The 18,636-nt window shown below is 32.2% G+C and overlaps 2 protein-coding genes across 2 annotated transcripts; one reads left to right on the top strand and one right to left on the bottom strand.

Annotated features, from left to right (window-relative positions):
* Window positions 1-412: 412 nt before the first annotated feature.
* Window positions 413-2,380, bottom strand: LOC134694484 (uncharacterized). Its single transcript, XM_063555496.1, has 4 exons — window positions 1,432-2,380; window positions 1,159-1,248; window positions 891-963; window positions 413-585 (listed from the first exon to the last, which is right to left on the bottom strand). Exons 1-4 carry the CDS (start codon window positions 1,753-1,755, stop codon window positions 413-415), a joined length of 660 nt encoding a protein of 219 aa, XP_063411566.1. The 5' UTR covers window positions 1,756-2,380.
* An 11,455-nt stretch (window positions 2,381-13,835) lies between these two features.
* On the top strand, window positions 13,836-17,850 carry LOC134695015 (uncharacterized). The gene is made up of 2 exons (XM_063556152.1): window positions 13,836-13,840; window positions 15,529-17,850. Exon 2 carries the CDS (start codon window positions 15,685-15,687, stop codon window positions 17,149-17,151), a length of 1,467 nt encoding a protein of 488 aa, XP_063412222.1. The 5' UTR covers window positions 13,836-13,840; window positions 15,529-15,684; the 3' UTR covers window positions 17,152-17,850.
* Window positions 17,851-18,636: the final 786 nt, after the last annotated feature.

Consider the following 18,636-nt stretch of genomic DNA (forward strand, 5'->3'; position numbering starts at 1 on the left):
TTTTGGTGATATAATTTTTCATAATATAAGTAGATTTGTAGAATACATCCTCATCAGTGATTATTAAAATTTAGATAACAGTGTATAAATAAGTTTATAAAATTTAGAAAAAAGATTATAAAATTTAGAAAAAAAAAATAAAAAAAATATAAAATTTAGAAAAAAAAATTTAAAAAATTTCATAAAATTTAAAAGTTTAGAAAATTAATCATAGGTTAGTCTCTGTGGCCGAATAGATATCCTGTTTGATCTTCTCAATATTCTTGGTGGTTGTTGTTGTGCTGGGGCTACTCGTCTGTTATTTTCATGTGGTGGAAAAAAATAATTTATAATTTCTTGAAGCCTTTCATAAATTGTGATGAGGATATATTCTACAAATTAAAAAGTAGTAAATACAGAGATAGATATTAACTTAAACAGTTTTTTTTGGTGTATTAACAAAATCTGCAATTTCTATTTTGGATAGTGAATCTGCATCGACATTGAAGGAGAATTGGTGTTGGCGGAAATTGGTTTTTGCAGTTCTCTTCTTTTTGCAGATGCAAAATAACATCAGCGGCAAGAGCATAACACATGCTAGAGATGCTGTAAAGATAAATTTGAATATGTCACTTACTTTAAAAATTATAAAATATATTGATATATATAAATAGATTAGACCATTGGTTTTTCTGTTTGAATTGTCTTTATAGCTTACTGTTTGGTGTGAGCTTTTGCTCTGTGTTGAAGGTCATACTTTGATCTATAATACATTGGCACTCATACCGCATCTTTTTCTTATTTATAAATAAGTGTTTTTATTAGAACATGTATATATTTTTATTTTATTTATTTATTTTATTTTTATATTGTTTGTCAATCAAATAAATAAATTAAATTTAGATACTTACCAAAAATCATTATAAGAATGATCTTAATATTATCTAGACCCTTGTCTTCCTCCTGTGCATGTGGTGTTGACTTCTGAAATAAAGAAATAAAATCATGTATTTCATGAAAATGTTGATATTAAAAAATCTTATCCTTCACATTTTAATTTGTTTTTAAGCACTATACTATAGAGAATACAAATTGACTCGTTCATGTACATGTATTTCCTAATAAAAATAGAAAACAAAACGGACGTTTTAATTAAAAAAATATCAGATAAATGCTTACCAGTTGTTTATCAGTGGTGCCGATTGACAATGTGGATCCTGGTGTTACTCTTGTTGCTGCTGTTGTTGTTGTAGAAGCTATGACTCCATTCTGTAAAAAAAAAAATATACATAATGTAAGAAATGTTTTACACAATAAAATTAATAAATAATATATAAGATCTGCTCATAGTTTAGGTTGTTTCTAGTCACTTTACATATAGAGACAATACTACGTGATTACTTTAAAGCTCTTATTATTCTGTTATTCTTTTCTAATTTCCTATATACTTACATCACAATGTATACCATTAACAATTGTTATTGTTTCTGGTGCTGCTAAAACATTTCTGCATTTAGAATTTCCTTGTTTGATCTCAATTGAATGCAGGTCTCTATTATTTGCAAGGTCCAATTGTCCGGCAACAAAAAATCTTTCGAATACGACTTTCTTTACATCTAGTCGGATTCTGGTGTTGTAGAGCCCTGCTCCAGTCCATCTGCAATGGAGAGTATCCCCCTCCACTGTGCATACATCTCTCAATTCATGCGAGCATGAAACAGCTGACATTGTGAAACAAATGATGATGAATATAAACATGGTGTTGATGGGTGACATTTTGCAAATATTTTGAGGAATTAAATACCCGGATGAGAAATAAAAACAATAGTCTAATTAGGGAATGAATTAGGGGTAATTAATTCCGTGATATATGGTTGGGATAAGAGTGGTAGATGGATAAGGTTTAATTAATGTTTGAGTATGGATTGTTTTAATAAATAATAATAATAGTTTTTACAATATACGCTAGGGTTAGGGTTAATTAATATATTTTCAATTCTTATTCATTTTTTGTTACAAATGAAACTTAAAAGTTTTATAAAATTTCTTCTCTCAACGCGAAGTCATTTAATCTTCTATTTTTTCAGTTTTACTTTTAACTTCTTTATCCAAAATATTAACAATTTAAATTGTCTATATGTTAAATGCGATGGAAAATAAATCAAAACATTCTTTTATAAGTGAAAAAACAAAATTTTCATTTAATATTATACAACAGTTATATTATGTAATTTTCTTGACGTCTGCAAAATTCAACGTGTGAAAAAATCAAAACAGTCTTTTATATTTCTACAAATTTTAAAATCCAATATTTTGATATTATTCAACAAATATATTATACAATTTTGCTAGCGGGAACAAATTTTTGTCAACGTGGCAAAAATATTTGCTGCTGCCACACAATATATACTACTGATAAAGCATCAGGGGATTTCTTTATGAGAAGTTTCCCTTTTAGAGATTTAACATATATGGGTTCCTTTATTGTGATTTAACACGAGAGGTTTTCCTTATAGAGATGTAGCATGAGGGGATTCTTTTATTGAGATGTAGCATGAGGGGATTCCCTTATTGAGATATAGCATGAGAGGTTTTTCTTATCGAGATGTAGCATGAGGGAATTCACTTATTGAGTGAGTCCCCTCTTATTATAATTTCCGGATCCGCCATTGAAAAAAGTTTTTGTATTGTAAACTTTTCTTATAGAGAATTTACGTATTGAAGGCAGCATGAAATGTTTCACCCCTTATTAAGATTTAGCATGAGGGGATTCCCTTATAGAGATTCACCATTTAATTTAGAGGTTTCTCTTATATAGATGTAGCATGTGGGGGTTCCTTTGTTGAGATTAAGCATGAGAGGTTTCCCTAATTGAAATGTAGCGTGAGGGGATTCCTTTATAGAGATGAAGCATGAGGGGGTTCCCTTATTGAGATGTAGCATGAGGGTATTCCCTTATAGAGATGTAGCATGTGGGGGTTCCCTTATAGACATTTAGCATGATGGTATTCCCTTTTTGAGATGTACCATGAGTGGATTCATTAATAGAGATGTAGCATGATAGGTTTCCCTTATATAGATGTAGCATGAGAGGTTTCCCTTATAGAGATGTAGCATGAGAGGTTTCCCTTATTGAGATGTGGCATATGTGGGGATTCTCTTATTGAGATGTAGTATGAGAGGTTTCCCTTATAGAGATGTATAATGTGAGTATTCCCTTACATATATTTATCATGAGGGGATTCCCTTATAAGACGTAGCATTTGGGGATTCCTATATAGAGATGAAACATGAGATGTTTTCCTTATTGAGATGTTGAGTGGTTTCCCTTATGATGTCCAATAGTCTAGTATGGAAACTATACACATGATTTTGTATGCCTCCGCCGTAGCGGAGGGTTTCTTATCGTCGAGTTGCAAGTTGCGAGTTAAGAAAGTCGAGTTGCGAGTTATATAAGTCGGGTTGCGAGTTAAGAAAGTCGAGTTGCGAGTTACAAAAGTCGACTTGCGAGTTACAAAAGTGGAGTTGCGAGTTAGGAAAGTCGACTTGCGAGTTACAAAAGTCGAGTTGCGAGTTACGAAAGTCGAGTTGCGAGATACAAAAGTCGAGTTGCGAGTTACAAAAGTCGAGTTGCGAGTTACAAAAGTAGACTTGCGAGTTACAAAAGTCGAGTTGCGAGTTAGGAAAGTCGACTTGCGAGTTACAAAAGTCGAGTTGCGAGTTACGAAAGTCGAGTTGCGAGATACAAAAGTCGAGTTGCGAGTTACAAAAGTCGAGTTGCGAGTTACAAAAGTCGAGTTGCGAGTTACAAAAGTCGAGTTGCGAGTTACAAAAGTCGAGTTGCGAGTTAAGAAAGTCGAGTTGCGAGTTACACAAATATTGTTTACACCGAATTTTCAGGTTTGACTCACATTTGATAAATAAAACATGCATGTACATGTACCCGAACTTAGTTATTCCCGTGATTGTGGGATTTGAAACAGTTATATGTGATACTTATCTATAAGAGTTTAATATAAGTTAAGTTCTGGAAGCATTTAAAAAAAATGTATTCTAATGGACGAGATCGATCTTATTTAATCCAATGCGTTTTCAATACAACATAAAACGAACCGATCTGACCATAAATTACCTTTAGTAAACACATAATCCTAAAAATAGAATAGTAAAGGAAATTCTGCATCTCGCGCGACCTATAACACATTGCAAAATCATTGAGAAAATAGTTTGCTCATTGGAATTTCGTATGGACTTATCATTAGTTTGAATCATACATCACAAGTCATTAAACAAAGCTATGTGTGTAGACTATCGCTAAATAACGAACGGCCAATGCGTTTGAAGATGAGGATTTGCAGCAAACAAATAGAACATATATATTGATTTAGAAGATAATAAAAAAAAAAACGAATCTATGTTTACTTTTCGTATTCCATCCATCATTTTTAAACACGCCGAACATGCGCAGATTTATTTTCATATCTGAATATAACTTTCACCTGAAAAAAGCGATCGATCTAAGCATTTACACTTGAAAAAAGATCGATTCAAGTAAGATTGATCTTTTTAAAACTACATCGATATCTGGAAGTAGACTTTGTAAGACCGATTGAAGATCGATCTTTTCCGTTTTCATTATTCCATCCATCGTTTTGAAAAACGTGTGTTTTTGCTGCTAAACATAGGTAGTAATTTCCATGCAATCGTGAGAGATATGTACAATAAAAGTGAATTATGTGCTAAAATAAACAATGTGCTTACTTCTAAATTGGAGTAAACTAAGGGGATATTTTGAATCCCAACCTTTTCAAGATTTTATAAATGAATTTTACCGGATGCATTTAATGAAACCCCAGATGCTGTTGATATTAAATGACCGCAGAATTGACTGCCTCATGTATGCAGAGGATCTTTTTATTTTTTGTCTAGTTCCAAGGCAAGTCTTTCAAAAACGACTTGATAGTTTATCCTGTACTGTAAAATGGTGTTTAGAGGTCAATCTATCTAAAACCAAAGTTAATATGTTTAACAAACCTGGAAAACTTTTAAAAGAATATTTGTATTGCGAAAAAGATATAATAGAATGTGTTTACAATTATAAGTATCTAGGTTTAAAATGTATATTGACTTTTTAAGCGTGGAAAGGGAGAGTTAACTTATACAAAAAATCGCTTTAAGCAATATTCAAATTGCGAACTTCATCATCTTACAATCCAAGTAATTTTACTCTATAACATATATATATATTTATATGACCATACAATAAAACCTATTTTAATGAATGGCAGTGAAATTACAGGAATGTTCAAAACTATCTCTGCAGCATGCCAGAAAGAAAGTGAATATTTATTACAGCACCTTTACATATGAACGATTTTTTTAGATGAATCCAATTTAAAATATATGAAATATATTTTAGGTTAAACAAAAAGTCTTCTAACTTTATAGCTGTGCTAGGAGAGCTTGATATATTCCCTTTATATTTTTCAGTTGTATTATCAATTATGAAATATCGGTTTAGAATTTAAAAAAAAACAACAATATGAAACCTTTATGTGTAACAAAAACATGTTCACTAATAATATTGAATGCTTTAATTCATCCATACACATACATTATTTTTTTTCAAAAAGCTGAAATATTCATAATTTGGAAGTATAGCTTGACTTTGTTATCAAGTCAATTAAGCAAAAACTTTGTTAAAGTTTGGTAAAATTTTGGAACACAAAAAGAATAAATACAAAGAGTAGTAAATTAGATTTTTATTTCAAATTAAAAACTTGTTTTTCTAAAGAAATGTATCTACATGAATCTTTAAACATTTTTTTGATGAAGTGTCGTCATATGTAAAATCAGAATCAGTGCCCACGATCTCAAAATAGAAAGAGACAAGATATAAAAATTTGTATATAGCAAGAGACCATTTTAAAGGATTTGTAAGAAATGTAGTTGAAGATGAACAACATTTCATTACAAGTTGTCTAGCATGTACAAAGATGATCTGTAGGAAGATGTTTTTCAAGGAGATATTTTTCAGAATTTTACTAATTTTTCATATCCCTCAAATGAGACAAAATTTGTTTTGTTATGTATATTTGAGAATGTGTCTGTACATAGATATTTAGGGAACTACATTTGTATATTATTACAAGTCTAGATGTTAAACGAAATGTAAATGAATATAAGTTACTTAACAATGATAATTGTAATCAGTGATTTTATAGTTCAGGTCCTGTCTTGAATTAAATGTATGTGACTTATTTAGAATAATATTTCGTTTCAACGTATAAAATATGGCAGTGGCTGTTTTTTTCGACTCCCTTCGGGGCCATTTTACCAGCTCCAGCAGAATAGCGATTTATACAGAGTTTTGCTATTTTGCCGGTTTTAATTAAGTTAAAAATAACTTATAATTGACAATATCAAACATGTGAACACTATATAACTCAAGTTTATACCTAAGTGACTCAGTTGAATATAAAGTTACCCAATACTTTTAAAAAATACTTATGAAATCACGATGTAGCAATAATCATTTTATACTTTCCAATTAAATCTTACCTGTAAAATGGCGCAAATGTAGTTTTTGTCGAGCCTGCAACTTTTGTTGCAGAAAGCTCGACATAGGGATAGTGATCCGGCGGCGGCGGCGGCTACGGCGGCGGCTACGGCGGCGGCGGTGTTAGCTCACTTCTTAAAAGCCTTATATCTTAGAAGGTAGAAGACCTGGATGCTTCATACTTTGTATATAGATGCCTCATGTTACGAACTTTCCGTCAGTCACATGTCCAATGTCCTTGACCTCATTTTCATGGTTCAGTGACTACTTGAAAAAAAAGTTAAGATTTTTTGTAATATTAAATTCTCTCTTATTATAAGTAATTGGATAACTATATTTGGTATGTGCGTACCTTGCACGGTCCTCATGCCTGTCAGACAGTTTTCACTTGACCTCGACCTCATTTCATGGATCAGTGAACAAGGTTAAGTTTTCGTGGTCAAGTCCATATCTCAGATACTATAAGCAATAGGTCTAGTATATTCGATGTATGGAAGGACTGTAATGTGTACATGTCCAACTGGCAGGTGTCATCTGACCTTGACCTCATTTTCATGGTTCAGTGGTTATAGTTAAGTTTTTGTGTTTTGGTCTGTTTTTCTTATACTATATGCAATAGGTCTACTATAATTGGTGTATGGAATGATTGTAAGGTGTACATGTCTAGCTGACAGGTGTCGTCTAACCTTGACCTCATTTTTTATGGTTCAGTGGTCAAAGTTAAGTTTTTTAGTTTTGGTCTATTTTTCTAATACTTTATGCATTAGGTCAACTATATTTGGTGTATGGACATATTTTATGATCTTTATGTCGGTTACGCTGGTTTTATTTGACTTTGACCTCATTTTCACGGTCCATTGCTAAGTTTTGAGTGTTTGTGTGTTTTGGTCTGTTTTTGTCGAGCCTTCGACTTTAGTCGAAAAAGCGAGACATAGCGATCCTACATTCCGTCGGCGTCGTCGTCGGCGTCGTCGTCGGCGTCGTCCACAAATATTCACTCTGTGGTTAAAGTTTTTGAGATTTTAATAACTTTCTTAAACTAAACTGGATTTCTACCAAACTTGGACAGAAGCTTTTTTATGTTCATAAGATAGTATGCAGAAGTAAATTTTGTAAAAATAAAATTCCATTTTTTTCTGTATTTTACTTATAAATGGACTTAGTTTTTCTGCCAGGAAACATTACATTCACTCTGTGGTTAAAGTTTTTGAAATTTTAATAACTTTCTTAAACTATACTGTATTTGTACCAAACTTGAACAGAAGCTTGTTTATGATCATTAGATAGTATCCAGAAGGAAATTTTGGAAAAATAAAATTCCTTTTTTTACATATTTTACTTAAAAATGGACTTAGTTTTTCTGCCAGGAAACATTACATTCACTCTGTGGTTAAAGTTTTTAAAATTTTAATAACTTTCTTAAACTATCCTGGGTTTGTACCAAACTTAGACAGAAGCTTGTTTATGATCATAACATAGTATCCAGAAGTAAATTTTGTTAACAAATAAATCCATTTTTTTGTGCATTTTACTTTTAAACGGACTTAGATTTTCTGCCAGGAAACAACGCATTCACTCTGTGGTTAAAGTTTTTAAAATTTTAATAACTTTCTTATACTATTTTGGACCTGTACCTAACTTGGACAGAAGCTTGTTTATGATCAAAAGCTAGTATCTATAAGAAAATTTTGTTAAAATTTTGTACCTGTGTATCTGTATTTTACCTATAAATTGACTTAGTTTTTCTTCCAGTTTACATTACAGACAGTCTGCAGTTAAAGTTTTTAAAACATACTGTATTTTTACCAAACTTGGACAGAAGCTTCTTAGAAACATAAGATAGTATCAAGAGGAATGTTTTTATTGATTTTATTCCTCTTTTGTTGAGCCTGCGATAAGCATCATAAGTAGGCGAGACACTGGGTTCCGCGGAACCCTTTAGAATTTTTATAATAGTATCTTTGACAGCTACATTTATAAAATAAAGAATAAAAACGGGAAATGAGTCAAAGAGACAGCAACCAAATCAAAATATACAATTCAACCAAAGGTCATTGGGTCTACAACACAGCGAAAAATCACACACCGAGAGGGAGCCCTGAGCAGGCCCCAAAACACCATATTAGATGGATCAAGAATATAGACGCCATTCTATGCTGCTAAATATAAAGATGAACCAAAATTAAAACATATACAAGAGCAACAAAGGCTAAAGGTTCCTGACATAGGTCAGACACAAAAATGCGGCGGGTTTAAACTGGTTTTATTCACGCCCATCATATATAATTTTAACATCCTCAATTTTGAGTGTCACTGACAAACAATTAATTTTGCGGACCCTAATGAATCGGTATTGCCCGGCTCTGCAGCTGCCCCAAAAAGTCCACTTTAAACGAAATATGCAGAAGGGGTGTTTTACATATATGTACTATATTTTAGTTGCTATCTCCCTTTAAGTTTAATACGACGGTGCTATGTATGAAATTTAAAAATAATTAAACGGCAAGCCATCTGCTGTATTTCAAAAGGCTATCTGATTCTTCAGAAAATACTATACGTAGTTATTATCTAGTCCATTTCATTTTTACAAGAGACTCAGATAAAGTCCAAACCACAAAAATAATCAACAACACTATGTACAATTCTATAAGCAATCATCATTCCAAAATGTTATACAGTTACACCAAAAAATTAAAATATTTTAGTTTCCACATTTTTACGCAATTTGACTTTTGTAACTCGCAACTCGACTTTTGTCACTCGCAATTCGACTTTCTTAACTCGCAACTCGACTTTTGTAACTCGCAACTCGACTTTTGTAACTCGCAACTCGACTTTCGTAACTCGCAACTCGACTTTCTTAACTCGCAACTCGACTTTTGTAACTCGCAACTCGACTTTTGTAACTCGCAACTCGACTTTCGTTACTCGCAACTCGACTTTTGTAACTCGCAACTCGACTTTTGTAACTCGCAACTCGACTTTCGTAACTCGCAACTCGACTTTTGTAACTCGCAACTCGACATTCGTAACTCGCAACTCGACTTTTTAAACTCGCAACTCGATTTTCTTAACTCGCAACTCGATACTCGACAACAAGTGAATCTCGCCGTAGCGGAGGTGTCGTTAAGTTTTATCTATGTCCGTCTGTACCTGCATCCGATCATTCGTCTGCCCAGCTTCCTGTTAAAGTTGTTGATAGCTTAGGGTAGTTTTTGATGAAGTTGAAGTCCAATCAACTTTAAACTTAGTGCACATGTACTCTATGATATAATCTTTCTAAATGTATTGCCACATTAAAGTTTCGATCCCAATTTCAAGGTCGACTAAACATAGAAAATGATATTTTGAGTAGGGAATGTGCTTTTCTATTTTAAAACATTCAGTAACATTCACGTGTGAAACAAGAGGTAAATAAACACAAAATACAATCACATACGATAATAGAAAGAAATAAAACAACTTTGAAATAGATATATTTTCATAGTTTTATCAACAGGTCGCTGATTTTTTTTTATCATCTCCCCTTTCATGATTTATGGTCAGATTGGTCGATGTTTGATCGATATCATAATTAAATTAGAAAAGTTAACTTTTGGAACTGAATTATTTGCAATAATCATAACCTTTCTTCCATTTTGTATCCTATAATGCTCAAATTGAACAAATCCGGATGCATAAGTTTAAATGGATTAAACATGTTGAAGCAATATATGACCAATATTAGTTTTAGCTTTATATGGTATAGTAGATCGAAGATTGATCCAATTAAGATAAAGTGTACTGTCTTGAGTAAACGATGATAGTCCGTCAGAAGGGACGGTAAATAGCTGACCCGTATTAAGAGAGAGCCAAATCTCTCTAAAACACCCTTGTTGATTCCGAAAAAAAAGCCGGTTAATGCCGCCACAAGGCAGCATTCGCACCCGCAAAGTGGAAAGGGATTAATATAAGTCGCAAAATTTATTTCAAAATCAACTATAAATAAATATGTTAAAACAATTCAGATAAAAACGCGTATAAAACAAAATTTTACAGTTGAATTCATCAAACAATCCCACACTAAAATTCAGAAGTTATTTAAAGGAAACATATAGGTATTTCCAATATCGACTTTGGCTTAGAAAAATATTTATTAAGACTCTCATCTGCAGATCGTAAAATTAGCAATGATGCAGCAACCTAAGAATACCAATAGGAACAGGAATAAATACAGCCTGAGTGTAATCTTTGCGCCTTTTCAATTGGAAATGAGTTTCACTACTTATTTGAGTACCAGAAAAATACATATACAGAATATTACCACATTTATCCATGTGTCGAGAAAATGAAAGGACTGCTTTCATTTAGCAATATAAATCTAAAAAGAAGATGTTGTATGATTGCAAATGAGACAACTCTCTCCAAGAGACAAAAAAGCTATAAAGAATTTGTCACTGTTTATTGAGAAATTAGTTAAAATATTCTAAGAATACTCTTTATACCTATAACTAATTCTACCTATAACTTTTGGACTAGTTTTAATATCGGTCTATTTCTGTAACTTATTCCTACATACTTTTGATTTTTTAACCCTGTATGCTTACATTGCCTATGTAAATTTTAAAACTGTTTGTATGCACATTGAACGACAAATTTATGTGACGTATACAATTTTCTGACGTCAGACACTCAAATCAATTAATGTGTTCGTAGATAGAAGATGTTTTTGTGTTCGGTTAAATTGTCCCCTTTTAAAATTGTTATACGATGATGACTGATGTACCCATATTTTGACTATTCTATTAATTGTGACTGTTTATTTAACGCATCATGTAAATATAACGGGATTTGATGAGACTTTTATTAAAATGAGAGGGTTAGCGCTATAGAACCAGGTTTAATCCACCATTTTCTACATTTGAAAATGCCTGTACCAAGTCAGGAATATGACAGTTCTTGTCCATTCGTTTTTTATATGTTTTGTTATTTGATTTTTCCATGTAATTATGGACTTTCCTAATTGATTTTCCTCTGAGTTCAGTATTTTTGTGATTTTACTTTTTTTTTTATAAGAGGGTTTGGATATAGTTAAATGATTAAAGAATAATGCCTTTAAAGAATAAAGATTAGAGAAAAGTGGGCATAAAAAATATGAAGATTAGAGAAATGCGTGGTCTAATTTTTTGAAGGTTAGAGAAAAAAGGGGTTAATTTTTGAAAGATTAGAGAGATTGATTGATTGATTGATTGTTGGTTGCTTTACGCCGCATTAGCACAAAAAGGCTATATCGCGGCGAGAGCTAATTCGAATATTTTTACAATTTAAAGCATATTTTTAAAATAAGACAAAAGGTCCTTCAATATACTAAAATTCTTGACTAAAGCAAATTGAGTATATACAAATAAAAATCAACAGTAAAATAACGTGATCAAAATTAAAATCGATTTAAATATAATAACAATTTTATATTCTATAATAAATTCCAATTTCTTTTAAAAAAGCAACAATATTTGTAAATGGAACATTATTAAATAAATCATACATATTATTGACATTGAAATGCTTCTTACGAATATCAGCAAAGTCAGAAAGATTAGAGAGAGAAAAAAGGGTTGAAAATTAAATGTTTACAGAATAATAGACCCCAATCCGGACCCTCTTATAAAGATAATGTTTATATTGAGGAAGGTCATTTGGGTTAAATTTAAGGTTACTAATGGTATCATTTTTAATAACGACTTTCCGAATTGATTTTCCTCTAAGTTCAGTATTTTTGTGATTTTTCTTTTAAATAACGAAAGATCTAGAAAACATTTGATACATTGAACTGATTCTTTGATTCATCTAATCTTATAAATATATTTAAATAAGTGAAGATTAAATAACAGAAATACAACACATTTAATTGTATCATCAGGTCTAATTTATCACGAAAGTATGATTTGCGAGCTTTATGTCAACATAGTATTAATTACATTTTTCACACATTCTATATATTTAGAGGTAAATCTGTGTTACATAAAATGATGATTAATTAAAATAGTAATAATAATTTTTCAGAAAGCCACGAAAAATTAATAAAAAGAAACACGGAATAAATAGGACTAGATCGATATTGAGCTTTTAGCACCGTCAGGGTTTTCAATATGAAGAAAGCTTGAATATCAACACACAGATGCATACATTGTCGAATTTCGTACTAGAACTGATATGAGAAGGCGTGGCTATTGTACTACAATTGATATGAAAAGCCGTGGCTAATGTATGTTCATTGTCACTATTATACATTAAACTCTTCTTCGATTATACTGTTAATTCCATAGCCTAGCATCCTGACACAATTCAATACTTCGTCTGGTATCCTGGCAAGACAATACAAGTTTTACTGCTCAACAGAAGAACAGGGATATCGTCCTTGAATATACAAGGTAAGTTTTTTTAAATTACACCCCTCCCCCCCAAAAAAAAAAAAATCAATCATCAAAATTAACGATTGCGGCTTAAAACAATGTATGTCAGGAAAATATCGTTATAGAAAGAATGCCAACAATGCTAGTTTTGAACATAACTTGCAATCAATTTAGGTCGCACAAACCACCTGGACTAAAATTATTTCGGCTAGTTTTATTCCCATAAAATTTTGACAATATATTTACTTCGACTCTTTGACCAAATTAAAACAATTAAAAAAAAAATTGAACCACACTTTATTGGAAAAAAATTATTTGATATGTAAATATCAGTTTGACATTTTGACATGTATACAGTAATTTTGATCCTTGAGTACACGTACAATGTAGCTTGATATTTCTTTAAGTGATTTAAAAGTTCAGCTGACTCTTTCGGAACTATCTAGTGATTGAACAATATTGAACAGAATTGAGAGATTGTAGAATTTCTGTTATTAAACTGAATTTATCGTTAATTTCATTCAGTTCATGAAGAAGTTGCCTACATGCATTCCTGGTAAAGCCACATCTTCTTATTTTTTGTTTGTTGTTGCTTTTTCTGCAATTTGTTTACCGTAAACAAGAAATTGTATAACTATACAAATCCTTGCCGTAAATTGTTCATTTTTTTCTGACATTTATCTCATACTTTTGTTTATACTACAACTAAAATTATCCACAGTTTTGGTTATGGAAATATTAAAATAAAATACAAAACTTATTTCCTTCCCTGAACGAATCTCAATTTGTGCAGCAAGAAGCTTTAGGTCACATGAAACATACACAGCATCAACTTTCCTTTTATTTTTATATGATGAAGATATTTCAGCTTTGAACAAATCGTACACTTCAGTAACGAGATACAATGAATGTAAGTAGAAAGAATAACTATTGCGTAGTTATCTTAATTATAACATGTAATCAATACAACATTTCATATAAAAAATACCGAATTCCTAAGGAAATTCAAAACGTAAAGTTCTTTATAAAATGGCCAATAAAAGCCTAAAACACGAATACAGAATGGAACACAACTGCCAATAAATACATGCATTTTATAGTGTAAAAAAGTGGATTATAAATTGTTTTATAGCTAAACCTTTCACTTATATGAGAGTCGCATATAATTCCACTATATTGACAACTATATGAAATCTAAATATATAAAAAAAAGATTTGGTGTAATTTCCAATGACAAAACACTCCACAAGAGACCAGATGACATAGAAATTAACAACCATATGTCACCGTACGTCCTTCAGCAGTGAGTCAAACCCATACTGTATAATCGGCTATAAAAGGATACAAGGCCCTCGCATGGAAACTATGAAACAAATTCAATTGATAATTTTATAAAAGGTCGCAAACCACTAATAAACCAATTCGATATGGCAGCTCTTGAACGACTGAACATAAAGTATCAAGTAAAATTCGTCTTTCATTTAATTTTCAAATTTATCTACAGCGGTAATATCAGTACATTATAGTCGTTTTAGATCTGTTCAGTCAATGTTCAGAATATTTCAATAGTTGTTTTACCTGTTAATTGTCATATTTTGGGGCCCTTTATACCTTTTTGGTCGGTGTGAGCCAAGGCTTCGTGTTGAAGGCCGTACATTGACCTATAATTGTTTACTTTTATAAATTGTTATTTGGATGGAGAGTGTTTATTGACATCACGCCACATCTTCCTATATCTATTTAGTGCCATTAACAGATCTAAATTGCAAGGGAGAGTGCAATGAAGAGTGCAAGGGAACCGTATGAACAGTTCTGAATTAAACGCAGAGGCGACGACTTTATTATTGTTTGTTCAAACATTTCATTGTTCAGGGTTCGTGTTGATCAGTCTCTTAATTTCTATGTTGTGCTTTGTATATTTTATTTTAGTTATGGTTTTGTTTATTTTCGCCTTTTTGAGTTTGAATGTCATTTTGGAATTTTTTCCCTTTTTTTCAGAGGATCAAAAAGAAAATGTGTTTAAAAAAAAGTTCTTTTTAGTTTTTATCATATTTATTTATAGTTGATTCGGAATTTTTTTTATTGCAACTTATATAAATCCCTTCCCATTTTACGGTTGCGAGTGCTGCCTTGTAGCGGCCTTATAGTCAGCTCTTTTTCGGAATCTACAAGCCTAAGGGTGATGTTTACACGGTTCAGCCATTTTTTGTCGCCTTCCGACGAACTATCATCGTTTCTGAAGCCCAAATTATTGTCAAGGGAGAGCCGAAAAATTCAGTCTCTAAAGTTTTCTCCCCGGAGCAGGGATCGAACCAGGAACCTTTGTGTAAGTAGTCCAATGTGCAAACCACTACACCGCGGCTCTCCTATGTGGTATGAGAGCCAAAGAGACAAGTCTCAAACCAAGTCACAATTTAATAAAGTAAACCATAATAAGTCAAGTACGGTTAACTTATTTAAGATTGTTCACTGTGTATTGATCATCAACCTCCCAGTTTTCTGTAACTTCCTCCTACTTATTAAACGCAATCTATTATGGATTAAAACCAGTTGAGGCTTATTTTCCGCCTTAAATAGTAATCTTATTTTATTTTGCAGACAACTTCAAATATAGCACATAACAATGGTGTAATCTCTTTCATTAGATTATTATGTTGTATAACAGCTGGCATACTATCTCTGGTTAATATCACCTACATCATCGTGTGCTTTAAAGTTCTACGGAAATCATTTCACAATCTTATCATATTGGGTATGTGCTGCAGCGATGTAGTGACAGGATTGTCTTTTATATTTTTTGCATCTCTACCTCTTCTAGAAGTTACGAATGGATTGATGTTTACATGCATATTACAGCTTTTCACAATGACGTTCGGAGTATCTTTGACCTACTGCTTTCTTTTTCTAATGTGTCTTCAAAGGTACCTTACCGTCAGATCGTACAACTTTGGAACTGTAGAACAATTTGACAGAAAGAAATATTTCATTGTGGCTGCTCCAGTAATTTTTGTATTTATCATTATTTTCGGAGTAATGGTTCTCACTCCAAAAGAAGACAATTTTTTTGAATGCACAGCTCAGCAATTATATGGTAGCAGATATGTATATTATGTTATAGCTGGATTCGGACCACCAATATTTATAATATTTCTGGTATTCTTGATTTCAATACTCACTTCTTTTCATTTATGGAAAACATATTTCAAGATACGAAAAATACAACCGATGTCAGGTACTCTTAGAAGAAGGAAAAATGGCGGCAACATGAAGTCAAACCGTATTGAACATGATCAAAAGTCGCCAAAACGAATACCAAGCCATTTCATGACTAGTGAATTAAGTACACAAGAACGTATAGAAGATTTAGAAGGCAGCTCAGATGACGGAGACTACCGCACAAGTCATATCTATCCACAAGATACGAATACAAAGATAATGCTAACCGAAGATTCAAATGAAACATCCATTGAAATGTTTTTGGTGAATAAAGAAAACACACAGTATGAACCTCGGTTTGAGAACGGAAATATTAGCACGCAAATGGAAGCTGGAATATTTGTGCCAATAGATAATGATTTCAACAGATTTACATTAGCTTCTCGAGAATCTAGCACAATGTCACAAGAAGATAACAGAGAAAAGACGACGAAGAAAGGTGTATTCCAAGATCCGAGGGCAATACATTTTCTTAAGAACGATCAAAATGACCAAACTACTTCAAGCAAAAGGAAGAATGATGTAATTCAAGACCAAAAGGCAATTAATTCTTTCATGGACGATCAAAATGGCCAATCTTCCACAGGCGGAACCAAGACAGATTTATTTCAAGTAGACCAAAAGGCATTGACCTTGATGAATTCATCAACGAATAATCAAAATTATCAATTTACTACGGATATTTTCAACTGTCGACACAATAATAAAAGCGATGAAAGACAAATGAGAAGAGGACTGACACAGAAGTTTAGATTTAAGAGATCATGGGAAGTCCGAGCGTTTGTGACGAGTATTGTGATAGCTGTTCAAACAATAATTTTAACAGGACCCTTTATATCTTCGTTCTTGATAGAAATCATCAATGGAAAGATGTTGCCCATCACGACAAAATTTACACTGTTTTTCCTGTATTTGGCAAATTCATTGTCAAACCCTATCATATATGCATGGCGAATCCCAAAAATAAGACAAGAATTCCGAAAACTATTTAATAGAAACAATTGACCACTTCCTTATCATATCTGCATGGCGAATCCCAGACATAAGACACGAATTCCGAAAACTTTTTTAATAGAAACAATTGACCTCGACCTTATATATGCATGGCGATCCCAGAAATAAGACAAGAATTCCGTAAACCATTTAATAGAAACAATTGACCACTACCTTATATATGCTTGGCGAATCCCAGAAATAAGACAAGAATTCCGAAAACCTTTTAATAGAATCAATTGACCACTACCTTATATATGCATGGCGATCCCAGAAATAAGACAAGAATTCCGAAAACCATTTAATAGAAACAATTGACCACTACCTTATCATAAATGCATGGCGAATCTAAGAAATAAGACAAGAATTCCGTAAACCATTTAATAGAAACAATTGACAACTACCTTATGTATGCATGGCGATCCCAGAAATAAGACAAGAATGCAGATAACTATTTAGTAGAAACAATTAACTTTTACCTGTTTCGAAATAAACTAAAGCAAATTGAAAGCATTTGAAGACCATTTTACCAAAACTCCGAAGTTTAGTATTATCTTGATTATATTTGAAATTTGTCGAGACTCATTACGAAAAATACCAATAAAGCAAGGAATTTAAGGTAGGAATTTTGAAACATACACTAGGCTAGGTAGAGAAATCGATTATGAAATTTTATTTTGCGTATTTCTTTAGGGAATCGCAAACCAGTTTTATAATTTTGACACTATGTTCACAATAAACAACAACCTGCTCTGACCAATAATGCATTAGGGCTCGGATGAGAATTGGTGGATCTTCATATCCTTCCGAAGCACCTGAGATCAACACCATTATTTTGTTAGGGGGTTCGTGTTGTCTAGCTTTATAGTATTTAGTTTTCTATCTTGTTTTTTGTGCAAAATTGTTTGTCTTTGTCTTTTGATAATTTATCCATGGCGTTGCCAGTTTGTTTCCTACTTGCGAGTATGACTCCCTTTGGTTTCTTTTGTGTCTCGTTTGCAAACTTTAAATTAATGGACAAGACACTTATACATGTACATGTTTATAAAACGAAAACAGTATAAAATTGTAATGAATTCAAAATATTTCCGTGCTGAAATGTAAAGAATAGAGAACAATTAGGGGAAACTACAGAAAAGAGAACCACAAAATTTTGCTGCATACGCGGCAGGATAGAACTACTCTTTTGACGCATTTGCCGTCTATTAAGATTGACTTCAACATAATATTGTTAAAATTGTGTATTCATACTGGTCCCGCAAAGAAAACCATGCATTTTGGTCATGTATGCTGTTCAACTTTGTACTTGTTTCGGCTTTCAAACTTTTGTATCTGGGCGTCACTAGTAAGTGCACTTCTGGTGTATTAAAATTTTAAACCTGTTGCCTTTTGTTAGCTGTTATTCGTGTGTTTCTTTGTCAACCGTGTTCTCCTGTTTGTTTGTATTGTAGTCCTGTAATGTTGTGTTGTCATTTTAATGTTATATTTCACATGGCC

The sequence above is a fragment of the Mytilus trossulus genome, chromosome 13 (assembly GCF_036588685.1).
Source record: "Mytilus trossulus isolate FHL-02 chromosome 13, PNRI_Mtr1.1.1.hap1, whole genome shotgun sequence".
Classification (NCBI taxonomy): domain Eukaryota; kingdom Metazoa; phylum Mollusca; class Bivalvia; order Mytilida; family Mytilidae; genus Mytilus; species Mytilus trossulus.

Bases quoted from the DNA above. Each gene is read 5' to 3' on its own strand.
- LOC134694484 (XM_063555496.1), bottom strand. From the start codon at position 1,755: ATGTCACCCATCAACACCATGTTTATATTCATCATCATTTGTTTCACA. The intron at 1,249-1,431 runs GTAAGTATATAG...TTTTTTTTACAG, and splicing joins TTAATGGTATACATTGTGAT to AATGGAGTCATAGCTTCTAC. The intron at 586-890 runs GTAAGTATCTAA...TTATCTTTACAG, and splicing joins CATTCTTATAATGATTTTTG to CATCTCTAGCATGTGTTATG.
- LOC134695015 (XM_063556152.1), top strand. From the start codon at position 15,685: ATGTGCTGCAGCGATGTAGTGACAGGATTGTCTTTTATATTTTTTGCA.